This window comes from Melozone crissalis, unplaced genomic scaffold, assembly GCF_028551555.1.
Source record: "Melozone crissalis strain CALT ecotype California unplaced genomic scaffold, PUWL_Pcris_2 ptg000013l_1, whole genome shotgun sequence".
In the NCBI taxonomy this organism is placed as follows: domain Eukaryota; kingdom Metazoa; phylum Chordata; class Aves; order Passeriformes; family Passerellidae; genus Melozone; species Melozone crissalis.
The window spans coordinates 46,063,535-46,090,679 of NW_026535791.1; the positions used below are offsets into that span (position 1 = coordinate 46,063,535).

Genomic DNA, 27,145 nt, shown 5'->3' on the forward strand with positions numbered 1-27,145 from the left:
ACAGAAGATATCACATATTTCCCAGTAATAGTGCTTTTGCTCTGCTTTTCCTGAAGGCCAATGAATGAACTCACATTTATTGCACAGAGCAGCTGATGACTCTGGTAGTAGTAATTCTTAGGCAACTTGTATGTTTGCTATATCTTCAGCGTGATGGTTGAAACCATTTTCTGAATGAAATGGGTGCCATAAAAAAATAGAAATAAGAAATGGAATTTTGTTTGGCCTATGGATGTATCTGGCATCTGCCTTTTGCTTGGATAAAAGGTACTATGAGTTTCCATTTAGTCGAAAGATCCAGCTGAGGAATGAAATTTCATTGTGCAAACCACAGAACAAGAGGATCAGTTAGCCTCCTTCATTAACCAGGATCTTGTCCCTTTATATCTATTCCTGGCAAATTTTTCTATCCTGAGAGAAGCCACAGCTCTTCCAAGCCCTTTCTTCTTACTGATTCTCATTCTTTAAGTATTAAAGAATTGTTTACTGAAGTGTGCAGTCGGATTCTTTCAATAGTTTTAGATTATTTCCTTTTCTCTGGTCTGGTCCATTGTGAACACATAAAATAGAATATTTCCTTCTTTGTACAGGAGCCTTTGGTGTTGTAATAACCTTGGTCATACCCTCCTTTTACCCTCAGTTTTCTCTTGCATAGGATAGTTCTGCGGTTTGCTTTGCCTTTCTCTACAAGTCATGCTTTCTAGATCTCTGGTTTATGTAGACTCTGTCCCATGGTGTTAAAACAAGCACTGGAAGCTGTTAATGAAAATTCAATTTGATATTTAAAGGGTATCACCATTCACTTTCATTCATCACTTTTCATACCAAAAGTCATCAATCTAAAACACAGTTGGCACTTCTTTTGTCATCACATGTTGGTTTTCTCAGCCCTGGATTACTGGAAATAGATTTGGGTGTTTGGTGTGATAAAGGAAGGTGTAACCCCCGGGTTACAAAATACTTGGAGAGAAGTTGCTCTTTGTGCCTTTCTGTGGAATCACTCGAATGGTATCTATGAGGAAAGAGCAAAGAAATGTCTGGTTGGGGGAAACCTAATTTTGCTGTGGCCTTCTGTCCATGTGACTACTGCCAGACAGCAGTCTAGGGTAGATGGAGATGATAAGTAGATTTATGTCTGCTCTAGAGAACAATCTTTCACCATACCTGAGTTAATTTTTGGAGACTCCTAATATTTAATACATATTAATATCTTCATAAGTGCAGGATGTTTACACGCTGTCACTTTATAAGAGGCACATTTTTGGTATGTATGTGAATTTAAAAGATAAGGTGATTTGGTCCCTATCCTTTCAATTTAATATAACAATAAATTTATCTTTAATTTGCAGCACTTGTTGATGATATCCACTCATTCATTGATAAAAGCAGAAGATTAATCATTATACTGAGCCAGAACTACGTTTCTGACAGAGCCATATATGAACTTGAGAGTGGACTGCATAAAGCTCTAGTTGAAAGAAAAACTAAGATCATATTAATTGAATATATGCCTATAAGTGACTACAATTTCTTGCCAGAATCACTGTCACTTTTACCATCAAAGAGGGTGGTGAAATGGAAAAAAGATAAATCTCTTCCCGTGAATTCCAGATTTTGGAAGAACCTTCGGTACCTGATGCCAGCAAAGCCTATCAAGCCAAAGACCAAAGGGCACTATAGTAATCTTGACTCAGGCTCAGAAACTGCTCAACCCTGGACTGAGGGCTGTGACTTTAATGCAATCGTATAACAATTCTGGAGACTGAAGGTGTAGCAGAAAACTGTGTGTATTTCTAACTAGTAGAACTAAATAATCTAATATTTTGGGAAATAGTTGATTAAGAGGCCAGCTCTGAGATCTGAGAAGAATGCAGAAGTCACTGCAGTGGCCAGGATGTCAACCCCAACTGAGAAATCCTATCCCAGAGAAGGTTTCCTCAGCAATCTGCACAAGGAGCAGAAGTTTCATTCTGCTTAGGACTTAGCACATGGCATGAAGCACAATGAAAAACATTTTTATTTCATGATTTTCAGTGATGTAGAATGATACTATTTTTACTTGCATATACTTTTTAGGCTCTTCAATAAATAAACCAGTACTTACAATCTTTTATTATTAGCATGCTCTTTGTTTTATATTTTTGTATTTTCTAAGGATTGTAAGTAGACCCAAACAGCTCCTGCCTTAAGGAGCTTGGCATGCAGGCTTTGGGCAACATCAAGTAGAAAAAACCCCAAACCAACAGAGAAAAGGGAGGTTATAAAAACTAGGGCAATTTTGGATGGTTTAACAGTATTTACTACTGAATCGTACATGGTCTACAACGGGGAATCATTTGAAGGTATGATAAAGGCTGTTTACATCCTATTTCACTGAGAAGATTGCAAAATGCTCATTCTGACTGGGAGAAGAGGGGGGTGGGATAGAAATAATGGTATTTTGTTAATGTATGCTGATACCACACTGGAACCAATGCCCAGAGAGGTTGTGGAGTCCTCCTCAATGGGTATATTCAAGTACTGACCGGACATAATTCTGTGCAATATGCTCTGGGATGACCCTGCTTGAGCAGGAGGTCAGACCAGGTGTCCCACTGTGGTCCCTTCCAAACAGACCTGTTCTATGATTCTGTTATACCCTGAGCTGCCTTCAGCTATTGCATGTAGGGGAATTAGGTGAAAATGAGTTCTCTGGTGTGTATACACACTCCTAATGCTTTGGAACTCTTGTCTTAATATTAGTTTCTAAAACAATGTTAGAAGAGTTATTCAAAACTATGCTAATCCTCCCTTATTGTTAGCTGCCTGACAGAAGATACCAAGCTCACATAAATTCCTGGATAAAATGGAACCATATTTCCTCCTAGCATCAGTGGGGAGAATCAAGGGAGAATAATTTTGGAAGATCTTCTGTCAGGTTGCTAGGAGATCATCAAGGCTCTGCCCAATCTTGTCATTGCTTTGCACGCCATTACTGCTGGTTTTGAGAAGGCATCTCTTTTACAGTGCCACTTAACTCATGGAGGTGGAGGAGCTCCATTACCTTCTCAGTGCACTTGAAAATCCAAGTGTTGGGTGTCATGACAATGTCTCAAGTTTCATGGGAATGAAACATTGTTTGTCAAATACCCTTTGATCACACATTGTTCCTGGAAGATGTTTAGATAAAAGAAAAGGTTAAGTATAGATTTCCAAAATGGAGACAACACTATTGCCAGGTAAACAGGTAGATGGAAAAGGAACAAATAAATAAAGCAAACATCCATAGGGACCTTCAGATCAGCTCTAGGAGGTCTCCTCTCTGTCAGACAACTAAAGAGCTATGTAAATGTGGTTCATAGGCTAAAGCCATTCTCTGGTGTAAGCTTTTACTGATGAGGATTACTCCTCTGGAGATGTGTGCCTTTACATTCCAAATCTCAAATCTTTCACAATGTTCAGTCCTTCTTTACCTGTGTTTCCCATGTTTTCTAGTCACAGAAAGTTTTAACAATCTCTGTCAGCACAGAAATGCCATCAGACATACCAGGCACATCAATTTTCTGGCCAAAGATCTTATAGAAGTGGTAGTAAATTTCCTAATACTTAATTGAATTATTAAACTTTCTCCTCAGCCATGTAGTTTTTCATATACTGTCATCAAAGTATTGCCTAACAAATTACATGTCAAATGTGTTTTACTACACGTGACTATGGATGATGCCCATGGTTTGTTAATAGCTCTGGACCAAGCCTACCCTCTATGAGAATCAGCTACTATAAATTGAAATTGAATTTGCCATGGATGCCCCCTCACCTCAGCTTGGAGAGACAACATGACTGCATATACCTGCTAGACCTCATGAAGATGTACCCTAAAGCCTGTGACACCATACAGAATTTGTCTGCCCTGAGATTTTACAGATTAACAGAAGATTATACATAAGGAAGGTTGAAAGCTAAATGGCATTAACTCCCAAGTTTTCTGAATGCCAGCAAAGCAGATGCACATTGAATGACTCAACATCTGTAAAAGGGGAAGTGTTTTTGCACAGAGAGGTATCATGACACTTTATAGATGATCCTCACTGCCCATGATGCAGTGGTAAAGGAGGACAAGGGAAATTAAGGATATACATACTCATACTAATGCCAGATAGTATTGTTCTTATTGCTCTTATATCCTGAATTACTGACATTAATCAGACCTTGGAAATGCCTGATTTTTGTTTGCCAGTCCATAGAGAAAAGGAACTGCTAATATTACCTTTATAGACTGTAGTTCTAATGATTTGCCTCATTATGTATAAGTGAATTCACATGATAGTTTTTTTGAGGTAATGGGTCATTTCAGCGATTTATACTGTGTCTTTTCTTCACTTTTGCACTTAATAAAACTATATTTCTCCTTCTCCACATCTGTGGCTTCCATTTTTGCTGCAGCTAGACAAGTAATATCATGAATGAGTGTTTTAAGGTTGCTTATAGAATCACTGACATATGTATTGGCAAAAGTAGATTTATTATAAAAGTGAAAGGGAGAAAAAATTAATTGGCAAGGTTCACTCTACTACTTACTGGACAGCTAAAGCACACAGAAAAAATCAAATTAAAATCTAAAATCAATCAATCTAACCCCAAAATCAACCCAAAAATTATCTATGAGGAGGCTGGAGGGGGAGTGGGGGGAAGAAAAGAGCTAGGGTAGGAAAAGGTAAGGATAAAAAGGAATTAGGAAGATGCTCCCATTTAGGTACAAGGTTCAGAGCCACAGCTAAACTTATCCAGTCTTGATCAACAGTTTAGGCCAAAAGGTTTAACAGCACTTAAAAGCACTTAATTGATAGCTTAAATTAAACAATTTAACAAAAGATTTACATAGAATTTACTGCAGCAAAACAGTAACTCATTTACAAGCCTAGCTTACCAACTTAAGTCTTTTAGGAGAGCAACATTCATAGCGCATTTGCTATTAAATATTCACACTTGCATGCACGCAGACCTGGAGAAGAATGTATCAGATATCTCTGTGAAAAATGCCCCTTGAATTCAGTGAAGTGCTCCCATCAGATGATTTTGGATCTTCTCAATGGACAAAGGGTTGAGCCTCGAGGAGTGGGGGTTTCAGCCCAGCATCTGCCATTGCCCAGTGATCCTCCAAGTGTGGCAAAGCTGGGAGTTCACTGGCTCTGAGAGGGAGGCTGCTGGCTGCAGCCCACTGTGCTCCTGGAGAGCTCAAAGGGTCCTAATCAGGACTGCCTTTATACAGGTTTGCAAGAGAGTGAGCTTTAGTCATGGTAATATCCCATCCTAGCCACGATTTGGGTTGGAAACTTTCCTCAAGAGAGCTCGACTCTGGTGCTGTTCAAGGCCGAGGCCTACTGAACATTTCTCAGCTCAGAGTGTGACCTGAGGGGCTGGGGGGAGGGATGCACCATCACAAGCAAGAGTCAAAAATCAAACTTAGGGTATGAAGAAAAATTGCAAGAAAAGCAAGTGTGGTTAGATCACAAGCAACAAATGTCTCATTTGTAATTTAGGAAGATTAAAACAAATCCAAATCCAAAAAAGCTATTGAAATATGTAATTTCCCTGAGGTGAACACAGATGGGATCAGTAAGGAGACAGCTGTTGCAAGCCACCAGTCTTGAAATTTCTTGTCTCTCTTTCTGTGTACTATACCATAGTAACTGGGTGTGAGAGCATGGTCTGTCTGTGCATTTTTTTGTGTTGCTGGTTGACCACTTTCTACCAGACACAATATAGGCTGGAAGCAAAACAGTATCAAAGAACTCTTCTTGTCTATTGATAATTGTAACATAATTGTAGGAAGAATTAGGACTATTGTGCATTATTGCTGTAGGGTAGTACTGTATAAGGGAGATTATTGCAAAGATTTTGTCAGTTCAAGGGGTTTTTTCCTACTATAAGTGCTTCTGTTCCTTCATGACCATCTGCATTCTTTAGAGACATTGGAGACGTAGAACTTGTGAAGCAGGAATAAATTCCCCCTCCTAAGCAGCTGTGTCACTCCGAATCCAAGCATAAAGACAAATCCTATCAATTCCACCACTGTCCCGGTTGTAATGAAAACAGGAGATTTGCAGAAGGGCTGGGCTCCAACAGATTCTGAGAACACAACTCCTGCGTGTGCAGGGTGAGGTTAGTGTTCACTGGACGTCTCACACCTTAAGGGAGTACATAGTACCCTATGTAAGGGTACATAGTTGATTTATGCAAAATGGTCCAGAATTTTATGTCTCACATTCAGAATTCAGTAGATTGATTCCTCAGATAATTGAAAATGGATAGAAAACAGAGATTAGCAGTTATGAAGATAGATGCATGTTTCTGACCTGGAGGGTTACTCTAGAACTGTGGTTATATATTGAAGTTGTTCTTTTCTATCTTGATTTCTCAGAGAAAATAAAAAAAAGTCACTTTCTTTTTAGAGACAACTATGGTCTGGCTTGCAGACTTTAAGAATGTTTGAAAGTGGCTTGTAGGCTTTAAGAATGTTTGTTGCCTTTCGTAATGAGATGCTTGTGATGTACTTAAAAAGCATTCAATATTTTGTAAAAGCAAATGTGATTGCATTTTTTGGGAAATAATTTTCTGAAGTAGAATTAGATTGCGTGTCTGGGTGAAGCAGCAGTTACCAAGATTTCTGCAGTATCCACAACTTACAGCTTCCTGTAGTTCAGCAGTCCAAATTTTCTGAATTTCAGCAAAAGCAGCTGCAATTAGGCCACAATAGTATTTTTTTGTTTGTTTGTTTTGTCAGCTAAATATATAAAAAAGTCATTACAGGGTTTTGTCTCTTACTGTTTGATCTCCCATCTGGGTATGATGGGTAAGAAATAATGTGTAATTCATAAAGACAGTCCAGTGTAATATGTTTTTTGCTTGTAACCTATCAAATACAAAAATAATAAGAGTTCAGTACATTGATGCCTTAAGGTATTTCTTAAAGACAATAAAATAGATTTATGGATTATTGCTGTATTGCTTTCAGCCACTACCATAACTAAGACAATTTCAGTGGTGTGCTGGAGATCTCATTTTACTATAAGGTTACAAAACTCTTTTCTATTCATTGCAGGAAAATTGTAGCTGTGTTAGGGGGTTTGACTATGGTGAAGGAATGCTGTTCCATAAGAGGCTCCAAAGTTACTTGTAATGCTGTACAAATCCGACTTTTTAGAAACCGTTGGGCAAATTCAGAAGTAACTGAGTCTAGTTTTGAAGAGCAGGTAGTATACATACATACAATCACTAGCAAAAAGATCTCTTGAGGACTTCATTATGAGACCTCATTACGAGACCTCATCTTTCAGGAGCCTTGAAAGTAAATATTTAGCTCTCAGCTGTGACAGCAACATCTCTATTTGTGCATATTGGTTTGATAAGCCACACATTAAACCTAGTTATTTATTATTAAACATATTTATTTATGTAGTACATAAGGAAGATACTCCCTTTATGAACTAGCAACAAAAATTCATCTACAAGGAAGGAACTCGTACACTGGAAATGAAAACTTGTGACGATCTCAGGAGTATCTCCAGCTTCCAGCATGATGAAGGAAAGACAAATACCAGTGAATTGCTTCCAATGAAACAAGACCTTGAGACCTGTGAGGCAGAGCCATTGAGGGTCAGCAGGGGAGCCATGAAAAGGCGTCCTAGAATACTTTAATTGCCTAGGTTGGTAAAATGACCAGGGAAAGGAATTGTTACCAAATGCATACAGGAAAAAAAAAAAGCACTAGAAAGAAGAGCTGTTCAAGCTAAGGAATAATATGCATACAAGGATGTGTCCTTGAATAAATATATGGTAGGCTTTAAAGCCATTATAAGAGTAAGGTCTCCTGTAAATTTCTGAAAGAAAACCAAAAATTTGGCAGTGGTCACCTCTGTCAGGTTTATGGTTCTTGGCTTGCAGTAAGCGGGCTGGGCTATCATGGAAGGCAAGAAGGAATTGTCATGGAATTTGAGGTGCTAGACAATATTTTCTAATTAACTGCTAAGAATTGTGAGAGTTAAAACTTTTGAAAGGCTTGCATGATGAGAATTTGCTTTGCTTTTTCTCTGTTGGTATGTGGCTATTCAGTCATTAGTATATTAATAGTACCTTTGTGGCTCTAGACATTAGTCCTTGATGCCCAAGGGAGAATTCACTGTAGTGCAGCAAATTGATGGTAACTGACACCACCTTCCTTTATTTCACAATTACCCACAAGTTCCAGAAACCACCTGTGACTGTATATTATTTCACAAGGTGCATAAACTAGTACAAAATGGGCAGAGATTCATGTTTGAACATTGTTCAGACACCTCCTGCAACAGCAGAACCACTGACTCATTGTAGAAGATCATTGGAGTGGGAAATTTCCTACCCACTAGGTGTTAACCATAGCTGGGCAGAGGAGGAGGTGATGTGTAAATGTGTCAAGCCAGAATAGTGTCAGAATAGTAAAAAACCCCTAATCTTCTCAGCACTATAAGACTACACTGCATACACACTGAGATGGTAGGTTTTCCCCACTTGAGTAGAAATGAGATGGACAAGGTAAGATAAAGCTCCCAAACTTGACTTTCCACAGGGGTGGGGAGATAAAATTTTCTGGAGATATAGCATAAAATATGCTAAATTTTAGCAGAGTGGGAAGGTAAGTGAGTAAAAGGGAGGAGAGGGCGGGGAGGATATTCTGGAGTGGTTCTTTACCCTCTTCCTTATGCACTTTGCCTTGAAGTCAAAGATAAATATGACCCTTGGAAGTGCAAGTGTGTGAGGCTGCTTTTTTAGTGTCTATATTATTTTTATAGAAGACAAAAGGGTGAATTGGAGAAGTGGCTTAGCCAAATATTTGGTGCTATGTGTAAGATTTTCATCCAGTGTGGTAACCAGCATGACATACCACTCAGAATTCTGGTAATGTGGCTTTCAAAACTCTGTGTGGCTGGTGTTTCTACTGTATTTCTAAAATGCATTTCTGATATAATAGTTGGACTGTTAGGCTTAATTTTTTTACTTTGGTAAGCCTTGGACTCTATGACAATTTGTACTCAAAATGAACGAAGTATATTTTATGTCTTTAAGATGCATCTCTGTGAAAGAGCTATTTTTTTCTGATAATCTGAGTTTGAAAGAAGGGCTTTGACTTTAGCTGTGTTGCACTCTGTAATTCCTTTAAGTGAAGGGGGAACAGAAGTGCTTTTTTTTCAGTCAGAGAGGACACCTTCAAAAGTTAATTCTTTCTACTGAAATTTTTAGAGATAAATTGGAGGTTTTTTTTAATTCATAAATCAAACATGTATTTTGCCATGGGGCAAAACATTGACTATAGTTTAGGAGACAATCACCAAGGTTGATCATCAGTGGGCTCAGGTTTGGAATAAGCAGAGAGCTAGAAATGCTCAGAACCCAACAGAATCAAGCATTAATACTGGTTATTGCATAAAGGAATGTGTGCATAAACAGAAGCAACATTGAAATGCCTTGTTGTGAAACAAACAGCCTTTCTAACCTTCCTGTGGAAACAGAGTGATTGACCCAATATACAGTACAGATAGAGAACTTCACACAAGAAAACAAAAACAAGTCCCACTGTTCTTGAAACAAGTCTGTTGCACACTGATGGACAAATATTTACATATCCTCTATTTGAATAGGGATCATTGGGATCTGAATTGATGGCAATGTGCTCTCACATGCTTTTGTGTAGTTTGGGTCACTGTGCAGTCAGTGTTTTTTGGGTTTTACATGCAAGCAGGAAGCCTGAAAGAGGGGCAGGACTGTGTGGGACTGTGTATGCTGAAGTGCTCTGCCTTCCCAGCAGGTCCAACGGGGGCAAGTCACAGATGGCTCAGGTTCAGCAGGGCTTCTCTTCCCTCTCTGCCAAGGCTGTGTTTGGCTGACTAGTGAGGCTGAATAGGAGGACACAGATGGGAGGTACCAGCTCCCACTTACAGTGGGTGGGGAAGGCAGCTGGGGACATTATTGGTCAGGAGAACTCGATTCTTACTGTGAATATTATTGTATATTGGAATAATCTGGTAAATCTCAGGTATTCCAGATTTTTGTGAACTGTCTAAAAACAGCATATGGAAAAAGAAAAGAAAGGAAACATTATCCTTCTTAAATGAAGCAAACTGAAAAAATCCAACACAATTTTGCACACAATGCAAGTAGAAGATTTTAGAACCCAAGAACCTTTGATCTCTTACTAGGAGGTGTTTCCTCTGTTCTTTTTTACAAGAAAGTGACCCAGAAATTTTCGACATAGTGCAACTAAACTAAGAAAGGAAGGGATGACGACTGTGAGGTAGAGGAAATTCCTGTAAAGGAAACAGATTCAACACAGTGCACAGCTAGAGCTAACCACAATTCTTAACCATGTTGGGTAGGATGTGCAAGTAAGATCTTGAGATAATTTTTTTAAAAATTATATTTCTTAGCTTTAGATTTTAGCCCTCCCTACCCTATCCGCGCAAGGTGAGTTCATTTTATTGCCTTTGAATGTGCATTTTAAAGTAAATTTGCTTTAATTGCTTGGTCAGGCAAAGAGTAGTGTCTTAGTAATTAGCTTCAATAAATATCCTTTTCCATTTTGTAGGCAAGATAAGCTTTCTTCAACTCCTGTGTGGCTATTACTAATCTTAGTCCTAGAATCAGATTATGCTTGCCCTTCCACTGATATAAGTTGAATGCAAGGCACAGGAATTGGTAGTTTTGATGGTGAAGGGATTTTCATCAGAATCAGAATTGTATGATGGTAGGATTGTGGTATGCCACTCTCTACTAGACTCTAGAAATATTGTGAAACTTGGCACAGCTCTCAAGAAACTGATTTTGGTTTTTTTGCTTATATTTTATGTAAAAAGCTGAAGAAGACGGTGAAAGGAGACCTCATCACAGTGTACTACTGATCTCTTCACTGTGATGACCGGTGACAGGACCCGGGGGAATGGCCTTCAGTTGTTTCAGGGGAAGTTTGGGCTGGATCTTAAAAAAAGGTGCTTCACCCCAGAGGGTGGCTGGGCACAGCACCAAGCCTGACAGAGTTAAAAAGGCCTGGGAGTTGTACTTGATGATCCCTATAGGTCCCTTCCAACTCAGCTTATTCTAACACTGTGAAAACTCTATGAAATAGAAATTTATTCTATTCTTCTAACAGTACTTTAGGAGTGGAAACATAGGCAATATAATACAATTCCTATTTTTCACTTGCATTTTTTTAGCACAAGAAATTATGTGAAGATCACATGAATTTCCTTTGCACATACGATATTTTCCAATTAGGTGGCACTTTAAATTCCTAGACAAAGGATATGATAATATGGATGTGTACATGGCAGGAGAAGGTGGAGAGACTTTTGATAACAAGTTGCCTGGAGTAGAGTCCTTTCTTTCTCTGGTAGATACTGATAAAGAGAAATGAGTCCTTGAGTAAACTGAGTCACTGAATCACCTCAGTGCACCTGAAGTGCAAATGCACCTGAATGCTGATTGCTGTCTGCTTCTGCTGTGAATTTCCCTCTTCCTGTCAAGCACACTTGCAAGATGACAATGATTAATTTCACATCCAACCATACTTTTTAAACACTATAAAAATGCAAAGATTACAAGATTCTCTACTAAAAATGTTATCAGTTAGCAAAAAAACCCCAAAAACCAAAAAAAAACAAACCAAAACCAAAACAGAAAAATCCTCAAAACAGCAGTTGTGTATTTTCCCATGCCTAGCTAAAGACAACAGAAAAACTGAAAAGATTGCTAACAAAAACTGCAAGATTCATTAGTCAACCTTCCCTTTGGCACTCCTTTGTGGTGACTTTTTGGAGCTTAAAGAAGGTATCATTAGTATGACAGCAAATTGCAGAACAAAGAGATTATACATCACTGGCATTATTAAATGCTTTGTGAACAGTCACTTCATGTAGCTTCACTCCATTTGCCTTTATGTCCCCAGTTACACACAAATGGGAAGCTGGGAAGTAAATACTTGCACTGCTTATCCTGTGCCAGGTCAGGCAGCTTCTGGTGGCTTAACAGAGTCAGAGTCACAGGTGGCTTAACAGAGTCACGGGTGGCTTAACAGATTCACAGGTGGCTTAATGAGTCACCAGGAAGGACCAGAACTGTCACAGGAGAGAGACTGGTCCATTTTCCTGGGGTCAAGTGGAGTGCAGAGGACAGAGAAATAGATAATAAAATCATAGAATAAGCTGAGTTGGAAAGGACCCATCAGGATCACCAAGTCCAACTCCTGGCCCTACAAAGGACACCCCAAGAGTCGCATCATGTGCCTTAGAGTGTTGTCTGAACACTTCTTGAAATCTGTCAGACTTGGTGTTGTGACCAATTCGCTGGGGAACCTGTTCCAGTGCCCAACCATCCTCTGGGTAAAGAACAATTTTCTGATATCCAACCTGAATTTCCCCTGACACAGCTTCATTTTGTCTCCTTGAGCCATGTTACTGGTCATGAGAATGAAGAGATCAGTGCTTGCTCCTCTGCTTTTGACAGCAGCAACTCCTGCTCACCTGCTCAAGGATCACAGCACTGAACCACACAAAAGGCCCTTGGGTCTTGATTGATACCCCACCAGCAGGCCTTGCCATGTGGGCTGCTGGATGACATAACTCAAAACACCACTCTTGGTTTTATACACAATTAACATGGCTAGAGATGCAGCCTCAGTGAATGCCTTGAGCAAGGTCTTCACACATGTCTTAAACCCAGATTTGAGAGTCAGGAACCATTCATCTTTTGCACCAGATAAAAAAGCTGGATAAACTTATTGAGGGCTTTTTCCCAGTGCTGGTAGCAAACTCACTTTATTGAGACATACATAGAGACATGGACTTTCAGGATGATTTTAAAAAATATGTGGGGTGATAAGAGTTAGCAGCCAACCTGTAACAAAGAACCAGGATGAGGTCAGACAAATGAGTTCACTTACTTCCTGTGGCTTCTGAGCATAAAAATAGATCATTCACTTGCAAGGAATAGAGACATTCTGAAGAGAATGGTGACTAAAAGTTCTCCCCTCTGCACAAGACAGCTGCCTGGAAAAGTGCTGTGTGGGAGTTCTCATCAGCTCTCTCTGTAGCTCAGTGTGCACTGGAGGCTCTGCTGATTCTAACCAGTATGAGCAGTGTCTGATTTGCATGAGGTGCCAACAGACAAGGGACTAACTTTTCCCCAACCTCTCTGCTTTTCCCTTGGGCTGACTCAGTGCCTCTCTGACAGCACTGCAAATGTGGAGTCACTCTGTGGTCAAAGGAAAGGAAAAAAAACCCTCGAGGACTCTGTTGCACAACGCACAGCTGTGCAAATTGAACAGCAGCAAAGTGCTTTGCTCCTGAACCAGGCACTGCCCCTTTACTCCTGGAGCAGATGCTGCAGACATGTCAGTCATGGGCATTGGGTATGTCCTTACTAAATACCCAGGTTAAGCCATGGCTGTGGAATATGCACACTAGGCATATTCAGTGTGGCTGAGAAGGCTATGGGATGCAGATCAGACTTCTTAGCAGAAGAGGGAAAACATAATAATATGGTTTGGGGTTTCACTATGTACAGGGTACTGTCACATTGAGGTCTGATGCATCTGAGTGTTTTGTGGACCTGCTCCAAATCCCCTGGGTGCTCCCAGTCCCAGAGGGCAGCCCACAGAGCTGGTCCCTAATGCTGGTGTGGGTGTTACCCTTCTCAGCAGGGCCCTGCCACCGCTGTTCAAGCAGTGCAGCACAGCCTTGCACTGCAAAAGTGAGGCCTGATGCTGCACACCCAGGTACACCACAGAGGAGGAGAAGGGGCTTTAGGTTGCTCTGCTGGCCCTAGTAGATATCCTAAGTATGCCCATTTTGGCTGGTAACAAAGCCCACTAGGAGCACGTCTCTTGGGACATGTGCCCATACAGGACATACTTTGAGGGCTTTACTTCTGTCACATGGGCTCAATGCCATTTGCAGCTGCAGCACAACTTCAGATTTGGTTTAATCCCAAAGGAATCTAATCTGGGCCTGTTGACCTTCAAGCTACAACAGCACTCCATGGATTTTTTGGTGCCATTTTTGCTGTCTCAGTCTGTTGCCAATAGGCAGGATTAGCTGAAGGCTGATGATGTTTGGCATCTTACCTCTCATGTTAGAGAACATGCTCCTATCAAAGGAGGAAGGATCTGCATTTTCATTCCAGAGGTGGAGTTCTGTGACTGTGTTCACAGGGGACTTATGATGAGGGAAGAGATGAGGATCTGACTCCATGTTTCAGAAGGCTTGATTTATTATTTTATGATATATATTATATTAAAACTATACTAAAAAGAATAGAAGACAGGATTTCATCAGAAGGCTAGCTAAGAATACAAAAAGAAAGAATGATAACAAAGGTTTGTGGCTTGGACTCTGTCTGAGCCAGCTCACAGTGACTGGTCATTAATTAGAAACAACCAACATGAGACCAATCACAGATCCACCTGTTGCATTCCACAGCAGCAGATAACTATTATTTACATTTTGTTCCTGAGGCCTCTCAGCTTCTCAGGAGGAAAAATCCTAAGGAAAGGATTTTTCATAAAAGATGTCTGGTAACAGATTTCTGCATTGTTGGAGGTATGACTTGGAAATCCATCTGTAAGCAATTCTATGCAAGGTGTATTTAGAGAGACTGTTGCATATTCTTGAGTATTATCCATCCTGTATTTCTGTGAAATAGTATGAGCAGGAAAAGTGCTGCAAACCCCATTTAAAAAAACCAAAATATGCAGGAAATAATGTCTGCAAAGTTTTAAAGAGGTACACAATGAAATATGCTATTTTATTGGACTCTTATTCACAAAAAATCACCCTGCTTTCCTCTTTTACAGAAGGCAAGATGATTCTGAAAGAAAATGTCTCCAAATATCAGCCAAAATTGATGAAGAAAATAATGCTCACTTTGTGCTGGATGCTAACACTATTTATCACTGGGGTAGAAGTTAAAGAGATTAACTTGCCAGGTAAGAATCTGCTCCAGTGATGTTTGGTGTTTGTGCTGCCTTCTGAAAACTTAGAAAAGGAGATCTTATTTTTTTCCTTGCTTTTGTGTGTTTTTCCTGCACATGTACATGCTTGTGTCAGACAAATAGCCTTTCTGCAAGCTTCTGAAGTATTGCTAATACAAGCTACCCTAAATTTGACTCAAAAATCAGTTCCCCAATGAAAAGGATCAATGTAAAGCAGAGTTACCGAGGCCTAAATGAAAAAAATGAATCACATCTGTGACTTAGGTCTCCAGCATCTGGTCTAGTGAAGCAGGGGCTGGGGAGAAGGAAGACAAAAGCAGAAATAGAGTGATTTATCAAAGCCTTCCACACACACAACATACCTAGAGGAGCTTGATCCAGTTTAGTGCACAGAGAGAAAATGAAACTGTAAAGGGTTTCCCAGGTGGGCAGGTGAGGAACAGATTTCATGACCTCCCTTCTGCTGTGGTGAAATCCTGCCGTACTTTCAAAGGTCACAACAGACTGATGGGCAGGATGGGCATTAGGGTGGCTGACCACACCTTTCAGAATTAAAAAAATTGTGTCATTTTAGAGACAGTGACTGAAACATAGGAAGATAAATATTTATAAATATCAGTGAGACAATAATGTTTGTCAATCTTACCTTAAAAAGGGCATGTGGTGGGCAGGTTCTGCTTCCTCAGGCTTATGTCAGCCCCTTCTCCATTAATATGGGGAGATTGAGAAGAGCTGAATCTGCTTTTCTACACAGTTGAGGTTTAACAGGTTAGCACACATGCAAAAGTCTACACATCACAAAAACTCTGTACATTAAGCTTTTGAAAAAAGGCCTAATAAACCTTTGGAAACCTTTGGAATGAATTTTCAAGAACATTGGCAAATTACATATCTGAGAAAACTTATATTTTATTAGTCCATGTTCTGATCACACAAAGAAATATTCAACATAAGAAAGGTAAGGTTCTATTTTTGTTTCTAATTTTTATTTTTAATTTTTTCACCATGGCTTTGCATTTTTTCAGATGGTACTGATATCTTACTGTCCTGCTTTTCAGGGTGTTCCCATGTTGAACCTCAAATATGGTATCGTGCAATTAATGGCGAGGAGTTTGTTCTACAATGTGCTTTGCCAGATAGAGATGCTACCAATGTTTATAACAACTCACTTCTAAATCAACATAAGGTGAAATGGTTCTGGCACCAGAAAGATACAGAGACACTGAAGGCTATCAAGGAAAGCTCAAATCTGACTTTCCAAGGGGATGCACTTTGGTTTAAACCAATAAGGGACAGTGCTTCTGGAGTGTACATCTGTAGGATATGGTAAGTAATGGAGCAAAAAAGTAATGGAGTAAAGGAGTAAAAGGTTTCTATTTCTATGGGAGAATTATTGTTTTGGTTTGGTTTATGTATTAAATGTTTAACTTTTTTTTTGCTTTACTTTTTTTTTTTTTTTTTTAACATCACTCAGGGGAAAAATCCCATGTCTCAAAATTGTTTTGGATGTTCAGACAAAACAGGCAGCAAAATGTTCAGGTCATGACACAAATATTCTATATCTGCTTGCTGGCAGTGGAAATTCAATAACCTGTCCTGGGACAAAATGTTACAACCACGCAAAAAAGCCAGATGTGAAATGGTACAAGGTAAGAGTCAGTCTTGCTGAATGGAGGTGGAGCTTCAGGTCTGGTCAATGTCATGAGCCATAGTTCTTGAACCCTTCTTTGGCAGGCAATGCCAAAGAAATTCAACTCAAAACTAGAATCTTGGACTGATATATATCAAGTATTTAAGGAAGAGTTTTGAAGAAATTTGCCACACCCAAAACATTATTATAGGAAACAGAAGCCAAGAAATCCTCGCTCTTCATCTAAGAAATTGAAGTAATTGAGAATTAAAATAGTTTTTTTACAAAACTGACATGATTGAAATGCAACATTTTAAGTTTTGTTTTGATATTTCAAATTTTGAAAATATCCAATATACCAAGGAAAAACTGGCTTTGTTAGACAGAAAATTATTTTAGGAATAATGTTTCAAATTGTTCTTTCCAAGATTTCTGTTTTAAATGAAACACTATTCTACTGAACCACTACTGACATAGTATTTGTAAGGATAGTAATTTAGCACCCAAACCTATATAAATGAGCAAAGGAAAATGACTAAAATTTGCAATTGTTTACTTTTCTGCTGGTATAATTTACATTATTTTATTCTATCAAGTAGAATTGTGATCTAGTCAAAGTTATTCTCCATTTGCCTTAAAATTTTAAGTGATGTTTATCTTTACCTACATCTTGATCTGAAACCCACAGAAGCTGGGGACAATCTACACATTTGCATTACTGGATTTTTTCAGGAATTTGATTTAAGGAAAATTCTTGCTGGTTTTGGTGAAATATGAATGTATTAAGCTGAAAAGTAATGGTTCTTTTCAAAAATAGACCATTTTCATGCTTCTAAAATTAATGACAGTGTCCTCAGCCTCAGGCCATCCAAACTCATGGTTTGCTTCTCCTAAAATAACTTGAAAATATTTTCAAAATGATTTCTTAACAAAACAAAAAATACCTAGTCCATCGAAAAAGTGATCCTTTTTGTCACTCTTTAGTAATAGGAGTTTAATTTAGATCAACTTCATTATTTCATATTTATGCATCAACCATAAATTTTAAATAATTTTTTAAAAATCCAGGTTATTCATATATTTTTTAATATAATTGAAAATTGTCCTCAGACTCCTAATGCATCCCATTTTGGGCTTCAGTGGAAAGACTTTGGTTTAGCCCTTCTGCCATGAAAATCCTGTCCAAATATACTAAAATATAATTTAGTAACAGCAACAACAGCAAGAGGAAAAACCAACTTTAATTCTTAGGTATTATTTTTCATTAGGATGGTCACCAGATAAAATACAGGAAAAGCAGACCAAGCCTAAAGCTTAAGCAGAATGAAATCTACTTGAATCCAACCTATGACAAAGATGCTGGAATATATGTGTGTGATTACACTCTGTCTGACAACATTACCAACTGGACAGTGAGAACAGCAGTAACAGTAGAAGTCATTGGTGAGTAATATAATAACCCAGAATAAAATATCTAAAGTAAAACATGTTTTCTTTATTATGTTTATTTCTGTCTTTTGTTCAGGCTCTTTTCCTGAAAACCCATAAACTGAATTAGCTACAGGATCATTCAAATCCTCTTCCAAGTATTCTGAGGACATCTTGGGATGCCAACTAGAACATCCAATAGTAATAGCAGTAGGTCCTGTAGGAAAGTATAAATCTATTCTATATCCTGAACTGTATGGATGCAGTACAGCTGTTTCTGTATGAAAACAGCACAGGACTATTCCTCAGCATCCTGGTGGAAGGTAGGCCACTCTGTGAAAGGGAAAACAGGATTTAAGGAGCAAAAGAAATATGTCAAGTGAGGCAACCTGGTTCTATGGTCTAGTGAAGAAACACTCCTCTGACATGTCATGGTCTAATGAGGATAATCAGCACTTTTCTGAAATAGGCGATCCTTTTCCCCCAGGTATTTTAAGCATTTGTTTCTAAGACTTCAAGGGAAAAATGTATCCATCCCATCAGAACAGGAAACCATGTCTTAACAACCTGTGAGATCTCTGTGTGGTGGCTTAAAATACCTCTTGCTCTTTCACTCTTCCTTCTGGCTTTATTCCCACATAATTCTCCAGGCAGGCTTGGACTAGCTCTGCTTTTATTCTGATCTGACTGTATTTGAGCTAACACATTGTCCTTCTCAGTATTTTTCCCTCACTTTCTAGAGCAGTCAGAAAAATACTTAAAAGGCACGATATGCATCTTACCCTAGAACCCTGCAGACTGGGGGGAGACCCTCTTGCATTGGAGGTTGCCATGTGAGGGGAAGAGAAGGGACAGGCACTGATCTCTTCTCTGTGGTGACCAGTGACAGAACCTGAGGGAAGGGTCTGAAGTTGTGTCAGGAGAGGTTTAGGTCGGGTTTTGGGAAAAGGTTTTTTAGTTTTTCACCCAGAGGGTGGTTGGGCACAGGAACAGGCTCCCCAGGGAAGTGGTCACAGCACCAGCCTGACAGGGTTCAAGAAGTGTTTGAGCAACACTCTCAGGCACAGAGTGTGACCCTTGGGGATGGTTCTGAGCAGGGCTGGGTGCTGAACTCGATCCTGTGGGTCCCTTCCAACTCAGCTTGTTCTGTGATTCTGTGCTACATTTCTCTGCTGTGACCTGGTTAAAAAAAAGAAAACAAAACAAAAAACCAGAACAAAAAGGTGTTTTGTGTGGCACTATTTCCTGCAGTATGGGACTTTCCTAGAATATCAGAGCTGTGGGTATTATTGTACAACCCGTGGGTATCATTATCTGTGCCCTTTGGCAGCCTGAGTTTTGAAAACAACATGGCTATTTTGGTACAAGTATCTGTGCTTGTGAATGGGGTGTGTATGTGCTCTGTTCATGCTTACTGGGCATGAAAAAAGGTTTGGCAGGGAACTGGTACGAGGATTGCACCCTTCAGGGGTTTTGCAAGAGGGGTTCCTAATTTTTTAATCCTAAATAATTTAAAGTGCAGACTAGTTGCTGAGCTTCTCAGCTCATGTAAGAGGACAATGCCTCAAAATAATAGAGATAGCAGATGTTTGAGTAGCTACACAAATTTTGTTGTCCTTCTCTTGGACTTAGGTGTCCAAATTCCACCTAAATATTGAAAAATTAAATTTTAGGTTATTTTCTTTGATTTTCTGCACTGACAATAACTTTATACTTAATGATATTCTTGTTAATTGCAGCAAAAAACACTATTCATCCACCAAACCTTTTGTATCCCAATGGTGTTGTGATCCTCGAAGTAGAAGTTGGTAAGTTTCAATTCCTCCTCTAGAAGCAAATGAAAATATTTAAATGAGGTATTGATAAATAATGACAGATCTTGAGAAAGCAAACCAGCTTTGCTTTCTAGGCTATTTAAGAGAATAATTTTCTGCAGGCATTTGTATTCTGTGTTCATTTGTTCCAGGCAAGCCACTTGAATTGGAATGTCGTGTACAGTTTGGGTTTGAAACAGTTTCTCCAATGAGGGTAACATGGAAACGAAACAACGAAGAAAATGTAAATGAGAAATTGAATCAAGAAACAATGTGAGAACCTTCTCCCCCATCCCTTCCAATATTCTGGGTTACTACCACCACAAGCAGCTGTATAAGTCCTTCTGTAACAGCTTTACTGAATACATTTTATTGAAAAAACTTTAGATGGCACTTTTCTTTCACCTAGTAATGCCACAAGCAAGGGACAGGCATGTGACCTTCACATGCAGAGGCACAAATTGATGGCCATAAAATCAAGAACTCAAACTGCATAATCTTAGCTCTTTTTAAAACCTTAGCTCACAGACAGCTTCAACATGAAGGGCTCCTGGTTGCCTGTCCCCACATGAGTAGTTTTCAAGTATTCTTGTTTTCAAGTGTTCTTGAAAGCACAGTCTCTGTTGTGTCTTGCTAGCAATTCACACAATCTGCCTTTGGAAGCTGTCTCTGAGTGAGGAATGAATCAGATCAGCAAAACAGTCCTGTGGACATGGAAGGGAGTTTGTGTGTCACAGGCATTGGGGTGTTACAGACCAGGTCTGAGGGCTTGCAGAACTGAATTTCAGGACACTGAATTTTGTTTTTCTCCCTGGTGAGAATTAACCAGACCCTGCAGAGAAGAAACATGTAGGGGAAAGTTTCCTGTGACCTGGAGACAGCCTTTGTAGTGATTGCACTTCCCTTTCCTTCCTGTTTTCATTCACTAACGCAGTGTTCAGCTTGGGCAAGCAACAGAGCAGAGGCAATGCAGGCAAGTCTGCTTTTCACACAGCCCCGAGTCAACTTCATGGGTAAACTTTCTGTACACTGGGGGAAGCAAAAGCCCTGCTGTCACTGCTAAAATCAAGTTCATAATAGGAGTCATATGGGGAAAAAAGGATTATGAGATCATACACACTCATGAGATAGACTGGATATTGAATTTTCATAACTTTAGAATGTTTAGATTTGGAATATTCTTGTTAACAAGTTTTTAGCTTTTTTCATGGATAGAGTTTCTGTTTATCTTTTAAAATAACAACAAATGAAACATCCCCAAGAGACTTTGGTTGAATCCTTGCCTATGCTCACTCCTACATGTCTTGAGGAAGCAGAGGTAGAGAGGAAGAGCCATGGGACACTGTCATTTTGCAGATGCATGATGTGAGATGACTTTTGGGATGACCCAGAGATGCTTATACTTGTGGCTTTCAAAGGGGAATGCTGAAACTCAGAAACCCTGGGTATTCTGGAGGGATTGCAGATACAGATCTGTTTCCCATATCCTTCACTCAGCCCTGAAGGGATTCCTCATTTACCTCTTCATTTCCTATACTTCTGTCCCTTATTTCTGTCTTATTCTGTTTGCCTATCCCGTCTTTGGGCTTTTTACCCTTATGCAACAGGCTGAGCTGCTCATTCTTTTGCCCAGCTAGCTCTCTCTTGGAGCTCCTTTTTGAAGTTTCATTTCTCTGCATTTCTGCCAGGTGAATATTTTACATCTTAGAAAACCACAAGTAATCTTATAGAAGTAAAAGGGACTATAAATTGAAAACTAGGCAAGTGGTAAATATTTTGCTGAGTAGATGAATTAAGGATAAACCTTTCAGTCTTCAGGCTTATCAAAGTGTTTTCTTACAATGTTAGTTAGTATTTTCTTACCATATATAAACCAAGCGAAGGTTCCAAACCAGAATATTGCTTTACTATTACAAGTTCAAGATGAAGAAGTTGCAAGCTCCTCTGTTTTTGTGTGTAAGACATTGGGAAATTGTGTGAATGAACAGCAAAGTATCATGCAAATACACTTTTTTTTTTCCTCTCTAGTGTCTATCCAAAAGGTTTGAAGGGGCACACACTTCTTCATGTTGCAACTTTGAAAGAAGTTACTGAAAATGACCTCAGAAGCAACTTCACATGCTTTGCTCAGAATTCAGTGGGGAATGCCACTGCTGTGATCCAGCTGAAAAGAAAGAAGAGAGGTAAAGCTATCAACCAGTGACTATTTACCCCTGAAGACACATTTTGATTTACTCTACTGCTACTAATTAATTCCCCATTGACACTGGCTTTTAGCCAGCAGCAGAAGTTTCTTGAACCTGAGTGGGAAAATCTAATTTGTCAGATGTCTTGAAAGCCAAGTATTTTGAGGATTACTCAGAAGAACAGGGCTCTCTGGGGAATTATTGCATGGAGGTGAGTCAAGTGGAAGTTAGAGAGTAACTGGAAGGAAGAAGAGGAGAGTGTAATCTCTGAGCATTAATGGGCAATCTACCAAACTAAAGCAGAGTGGCTGCTGAAACAACAGTATTCCCTGCTTTTCATGGGATATTTCTGTTTATTTTCCCAGTCATTAGCTTGCATGTTTCTGAGAAGTTACCACAACTGATATGATTGTGGCAGCCTTTCAAGTACCAAACTTGAATCAGTGTGGAAATTAAAGTGTTGAACCATAGTTCACAGTGGAGGTTCATCACTGGAGTGCTACAGGAAGCTGCAGAAGGGCACTGGGTGCAGCTGTGTCTGTTCTGATGTAGCTTTTCCATCTCAGGTGATGACTATTTTCAGCATTGCTGAGTGTACTAGAGATTGTTTTCTCTGCGCACTCTGCGTCATAGATTGGCTTTTCATACCACCAAAGAGATGCCATGCAAAAAAGGTCACTGATGAAGACTGAAATTCTTTGATAAGGTTTGTGGCTACATGAAATCTTGTCTTCCCTAAATTTTGCCAGAGGGATAAGGAAAAAGTTTTTGTAAGATGGTTTGTGCCCATTTCTGGACTGATTTTTTATCTGCGTCAGTATTATTTTGGAAACTCAAGTTATGACAGACTCTTTTCTTTCTGCAGTGTTATTCTTATATGTACTATGCAGTGCCATTTCTACTCTATTTGCCTTTGTCTTGTGCACTGTCTTTATTTACCAGCACTGGATTGAAATAGTGCTGATGTATCGAAGTTATCTGGTCCACAACAAAAGTACAGAAGGTAAGAAACCTAGTCTAATACCAATTTGATCCAGTTTTTCTACTGCCATTTGCCATATGGGATAATCTGATATGAATTACTCATTTAATTATGTTCTATTAATGACCCTGTTCTCTTTGAGCCAATAAAAAGTCTACTAAAGCTTGCAAGATGCTCAGTGAATGCAGATGGAAAAAAAGTCATATAGTGTGAAAGAAATATCTGACACCAACAGAAATGTCAGTTAGATTTTTACCCAAATTTAGCCATAGAAGATTAGAGTAGGAAGCTGAATTTTGGCAGTCCATGTGCAGGGAATAACTTTGCATCTCCAACATTTCAAAACCATTCTCTGGAAAAATTCAACAAAACATTTGGACAAGAATGAAATGACCTTGCATAACAAGGTGAAGGACTCCAGGGTCTATTGTATCTTTCACTTGAAGCCAAAAAGTTTCTCAGAAGAATAAACAAAAGAGAGAAGAAATAAGATGATGAAGGGCACCAGTTGACAAATCAATGTTTGGGAAATAATAGTATTTCCTTTCTAAAATCTTCGTAAACCACTTGACATTTGGACCTGAGTGATTAGCTTTTGATTTTTCAAGTCTCTGTAGTAGCATTGCCCCACCACATCAGCTAAAACAGGTTCCTGAAATAGCAGACAGAGTAAAAATGTATCAGGAATCACTATGACTACTTCAAAGAACTTAAGGTATGATTTTCTTAAATGTGTTGAAAGAATTCTGATAGTTTGTGCCTGAGAAAATTTTTCTAAAAATTCTTGCATCTTGATGCAGTTTGAGATAGGGGTGTCTGAGTCTGTTTTTGTGTTTGTACAAGCACCTTATATGTGAATGTGAAACAACTGTATCTAGATACCTTCAAGTACATGCACAATTGGAAAATTACCTGCTCTTCTGGAAAATATTTTTACAAGCACTAAAGCATTTGGCAAAGGCAGTTTGGGAAATCACTCAAAATTTCCCCACTACCTGGTGACAAAGTGATTTAAGGACCTGTGGAAAGTCCCTTTAAAGCACACATGTCAGCAGGACAGACACAGACCTGCCAAGGCCTGTGCACTAAGTTGAAGACACCTTTGGGTTTCACCATGACAGCTCCTGTCCCCTGCTTCTGAGGTACCTGAGCACACAGCTCCATTTGCAGCATGGGGGTATGGGGGTGTGCAGACCAACTGTGCACACCCAGAGAGTTTTCTGCCCAAGGGAAATGTGTTCTCACCTGCAGGATTGTGTCCTTCTCACTTCATGGATGCATGTCACCTGAGGTCTGGAAGGACTTGCTCATAAAGCAGCAAAGCAGCAGTTAGGACTTGATTTTGCTGTTTCTTCCTTTATATAATTTCTTCTCTCGTGTCCTTCTCAGCACAGAGTCAGACATTTGAAGAATCCCACAAGATTGGAAGGTACCCTTGGCATCTGCTCAAAGCAGAGCCAGCCTAGGTTGTGCAGGACCTTGTGGAGAGAGGAACCACAACTCCTCTGGGGTTAATTGGCCTCCCCAGACAATTCAGACATACCTATTAAAACTCCTGCCTTCTTCCACATGTAGAAATAAATAATGCAGGAGATTTGATACTAAAGTTTATAGAACACATATGCCATCACTTTGCTTAAGTCAGGTATTTTTCATTTCCTACACTTTCAGCATCTTAAATACAACATCAAAATTTCCTCAGCTTGTAATTTTCCTGTAAAATTATGTGAAAAAAAGGGTCTAATGGTGCTTATTTTGTATTTACCTTTTAACTTGCTATTGTAATAGTAATGTTATGAAGGTACGTGTTTGTTAGTGGTTGTGGTCTAATAAGATTGCAGTGACCTCTGTGGGTGAAATGAGGAATACCTGGCTTGTAGTGCAATTTAATGTTATTTAAAAACTGTTTTCAAGGGAGCTTCAATTTAGGGCATAAATGAATTGAAGTTCAGCTAAACCAACCTAGTGAACCTCTGGCCCACCTTTAATTCCCACATTAGTCCTGTGTGCCTGCTGTTGATGATTCAGTCTTGTGGGCCTAAATTGACTCAAGTTGTCAGAAAAAGAACTCAGTAAAAGACAGTGTGTAGCCAGCAAAGTGAATCATCTTCCGCAATTATCACAAGAGCTTATCACAAGAATTATCACCAGTAGAAGGATGGGGTTGAAAGTGTGTCCAGGAGCAGAGGGGAGGAGCAGAGATGCAACATTTGTTGTCTGATAACATTCTTGGCTTCCAGACTGAGTCTACACACCTCTGTTTTCTTTTGATGACACACCTTCTGCTATGTTCTGGTTCTGAATTTAAGTGTTCAGCCCCAGCTCATCCATATCAGTTTTCTGAATTTGCTTTACATACAGGCTCTTCTAGATCCTGAAGGAACTTGGTGACTCTAGCCTGTGTCTGTGGTCCTAATCTCACATCTAAGGATAGAAATAGGGAGGTTTACACCGAGGCACGTGGGTCACTACACTCAGCACTCAGGTCTCCATGCTGGATGTGGGTGTCTCAGTTCCCAAGCAGTGAAGGTGCAGTCAATGTGGTGGAATCCAGAGAGCCTCTCAGCTCACCCTGCAGCAGCACCCTGCTCTACACAGGGGAATTTCTTTCTGGTTCCTATTCATTATATTGTCATGTGATACAATTCAGCTAATTGAACATTGGTGCCTGATGGTATTTGGGCTGCCTGATGATGTCCTGCCATTCCAAAGTGCTTGAGTCTCCAATACTTCCCCTGTCAAATCTGGCAGTCTTAGGATAACTTAAACGGCCTCAAGTAACTGGGAAACTGGACTGGGTCCACTGTGACTTTTGCTTTCACCAGGAATTATTTTATTTTATGTTCCTTCTCCCTCAAGTGTAGTTCAAAGTTTATTCAGCAGATATAATTTAATTTTGCCTTGTAGTTAAGAATGCACCTAACTCAGGACATTGGTACCAGGGGACCAAAGCTAAGAAAAATTCTTTACCTTTGTTTCATCTGCACTGTACAAACGTTCTTTTAAGGAGACTTAAAGTTCAATAACTGGTCAGTACTTGGTGTCTGAGCTGATATTTTGATCAGACTTAGCCTTTGCTCCTTAACAGAGACACACAAGTTTCTATGTTTACAAACATAACAGTGTATAAAAACAGCATATCTTTTGCAAGCAACTAATATTCAAGAACATTGTTCCTTTAAGCTTTATTATATTTTAAAATAAGATTGGCCATTGACAAGTTTTTTAATCAGTAATCGGGCAAATAAGAGAATAGATTGGGAATCATTCCCTACCACGTGGTTTTTGCCTGGAAAGGACCAAATCTCTAAACTACCTTGCACCAAACATCTCTAGTTTGCTTGTTTGCTTTGGTAGAATATGTCTACAAAATTTGCAAGACAATGAAACAGCAAGGTTGTCTTTGGTGACTGGATAGCTGTAATCTATGAACACATCATAATTTGAGGTTTTGTTGTGCCTACTTAAACAGATATAAATGGAAACTGGGCATTAAGAAAGAAGCTGAATGCTTCAGCCAGACTTGTTAATGTATATAGTAATTTATTTATTTATTCATTTATTTTAGATGGCAAGGAATTTGATGCATTTGTATCCTACGCAAAACTAAACTCTTCTGAAAGTGGCTCTGCTTTAATTAGTGAGGAAAAATTTGCCCTGGAGCTTCTTCCAGATATGCTAGAAAATAAATATGGATACAAGTTATGTATTCTTGAAAGAGATATTCTTCCGGGAGGAGGTAAGTTCCCTGGGCATGGTACAATATCTTCAGTTTTTATAAAATTGTGTTTCACTTCTAAAAAATCCCCTTTGCGCACCAGAGCAACAAATTGTGTAATTAGGTAGTGGAATTTATGTTCAAATCTCATAATGTTTTGATCTTTGTGTCTGGTCCCTGAGCCTGATGCACACATACTTTGGAGTGAGGTGACTGTGAGCTGCTAGGCTGAGACAAAGCTTCTTGTGCAAGAATTTCTTTGCAAGCAGACTCCTTTCCCTGGAAAGACTACAAATATTCCAGTAGTTACTTTCTGAGCAACTTTAGCCAGTGCTACCCCAGTAATCAGAAAGCTCTGTGGGAGAGATGAAGACAAGTCCAAGTGTCCCTTG

At 39.3% G+C, this 27,145-nt stretch overlaps 1 protein-coding gene across 1 annotated transcript in view; it reads left to right on the plus strand.

Annotated features, from left to right (window-relative positions):
- Positions 1-27,145, plus strand: part of IL18RAP (interleukin 18 receptor accessory protein) — a 31,134-nt gene that overhangs the window by 3,376 nt on the left and 613 nt on the right. Inside the window, exons 5-13 of the mRNA XM_054271869.1 lie at positions 14,858-14,989; positions 16,054-16,321; positions 16,470-16,644; positions 17,894-18,068; positions 19,793-19,861; positions 20,020-20,140; positions 21,896-22,050; positions 22,919-23,056; positions 26,604-26,774. Coding sequence (XP_054127844.1) covers positions 14,858-14,989; positions 16,054-16,321; positions 16,470-16,644; positions 17,894-18,068; positions 19,793-19,861; positions 20,020-20,140; positions 21,896-22,050; positions 22,919-23,056; positions 26,604-26,774 — 1,404 coding nt within the window. The remainder of the gene's footprint in view (positions 1-14,857; positions 14,990-16,053; positions 16,322-16,469; positions 16,645-17,893; positions 18,069-19,792; positions 19,862-20,019; positions 20,141-21,895; positions 22,051-22,918; positions 23,057-26,603; positions 26,775-27,145) is intronic.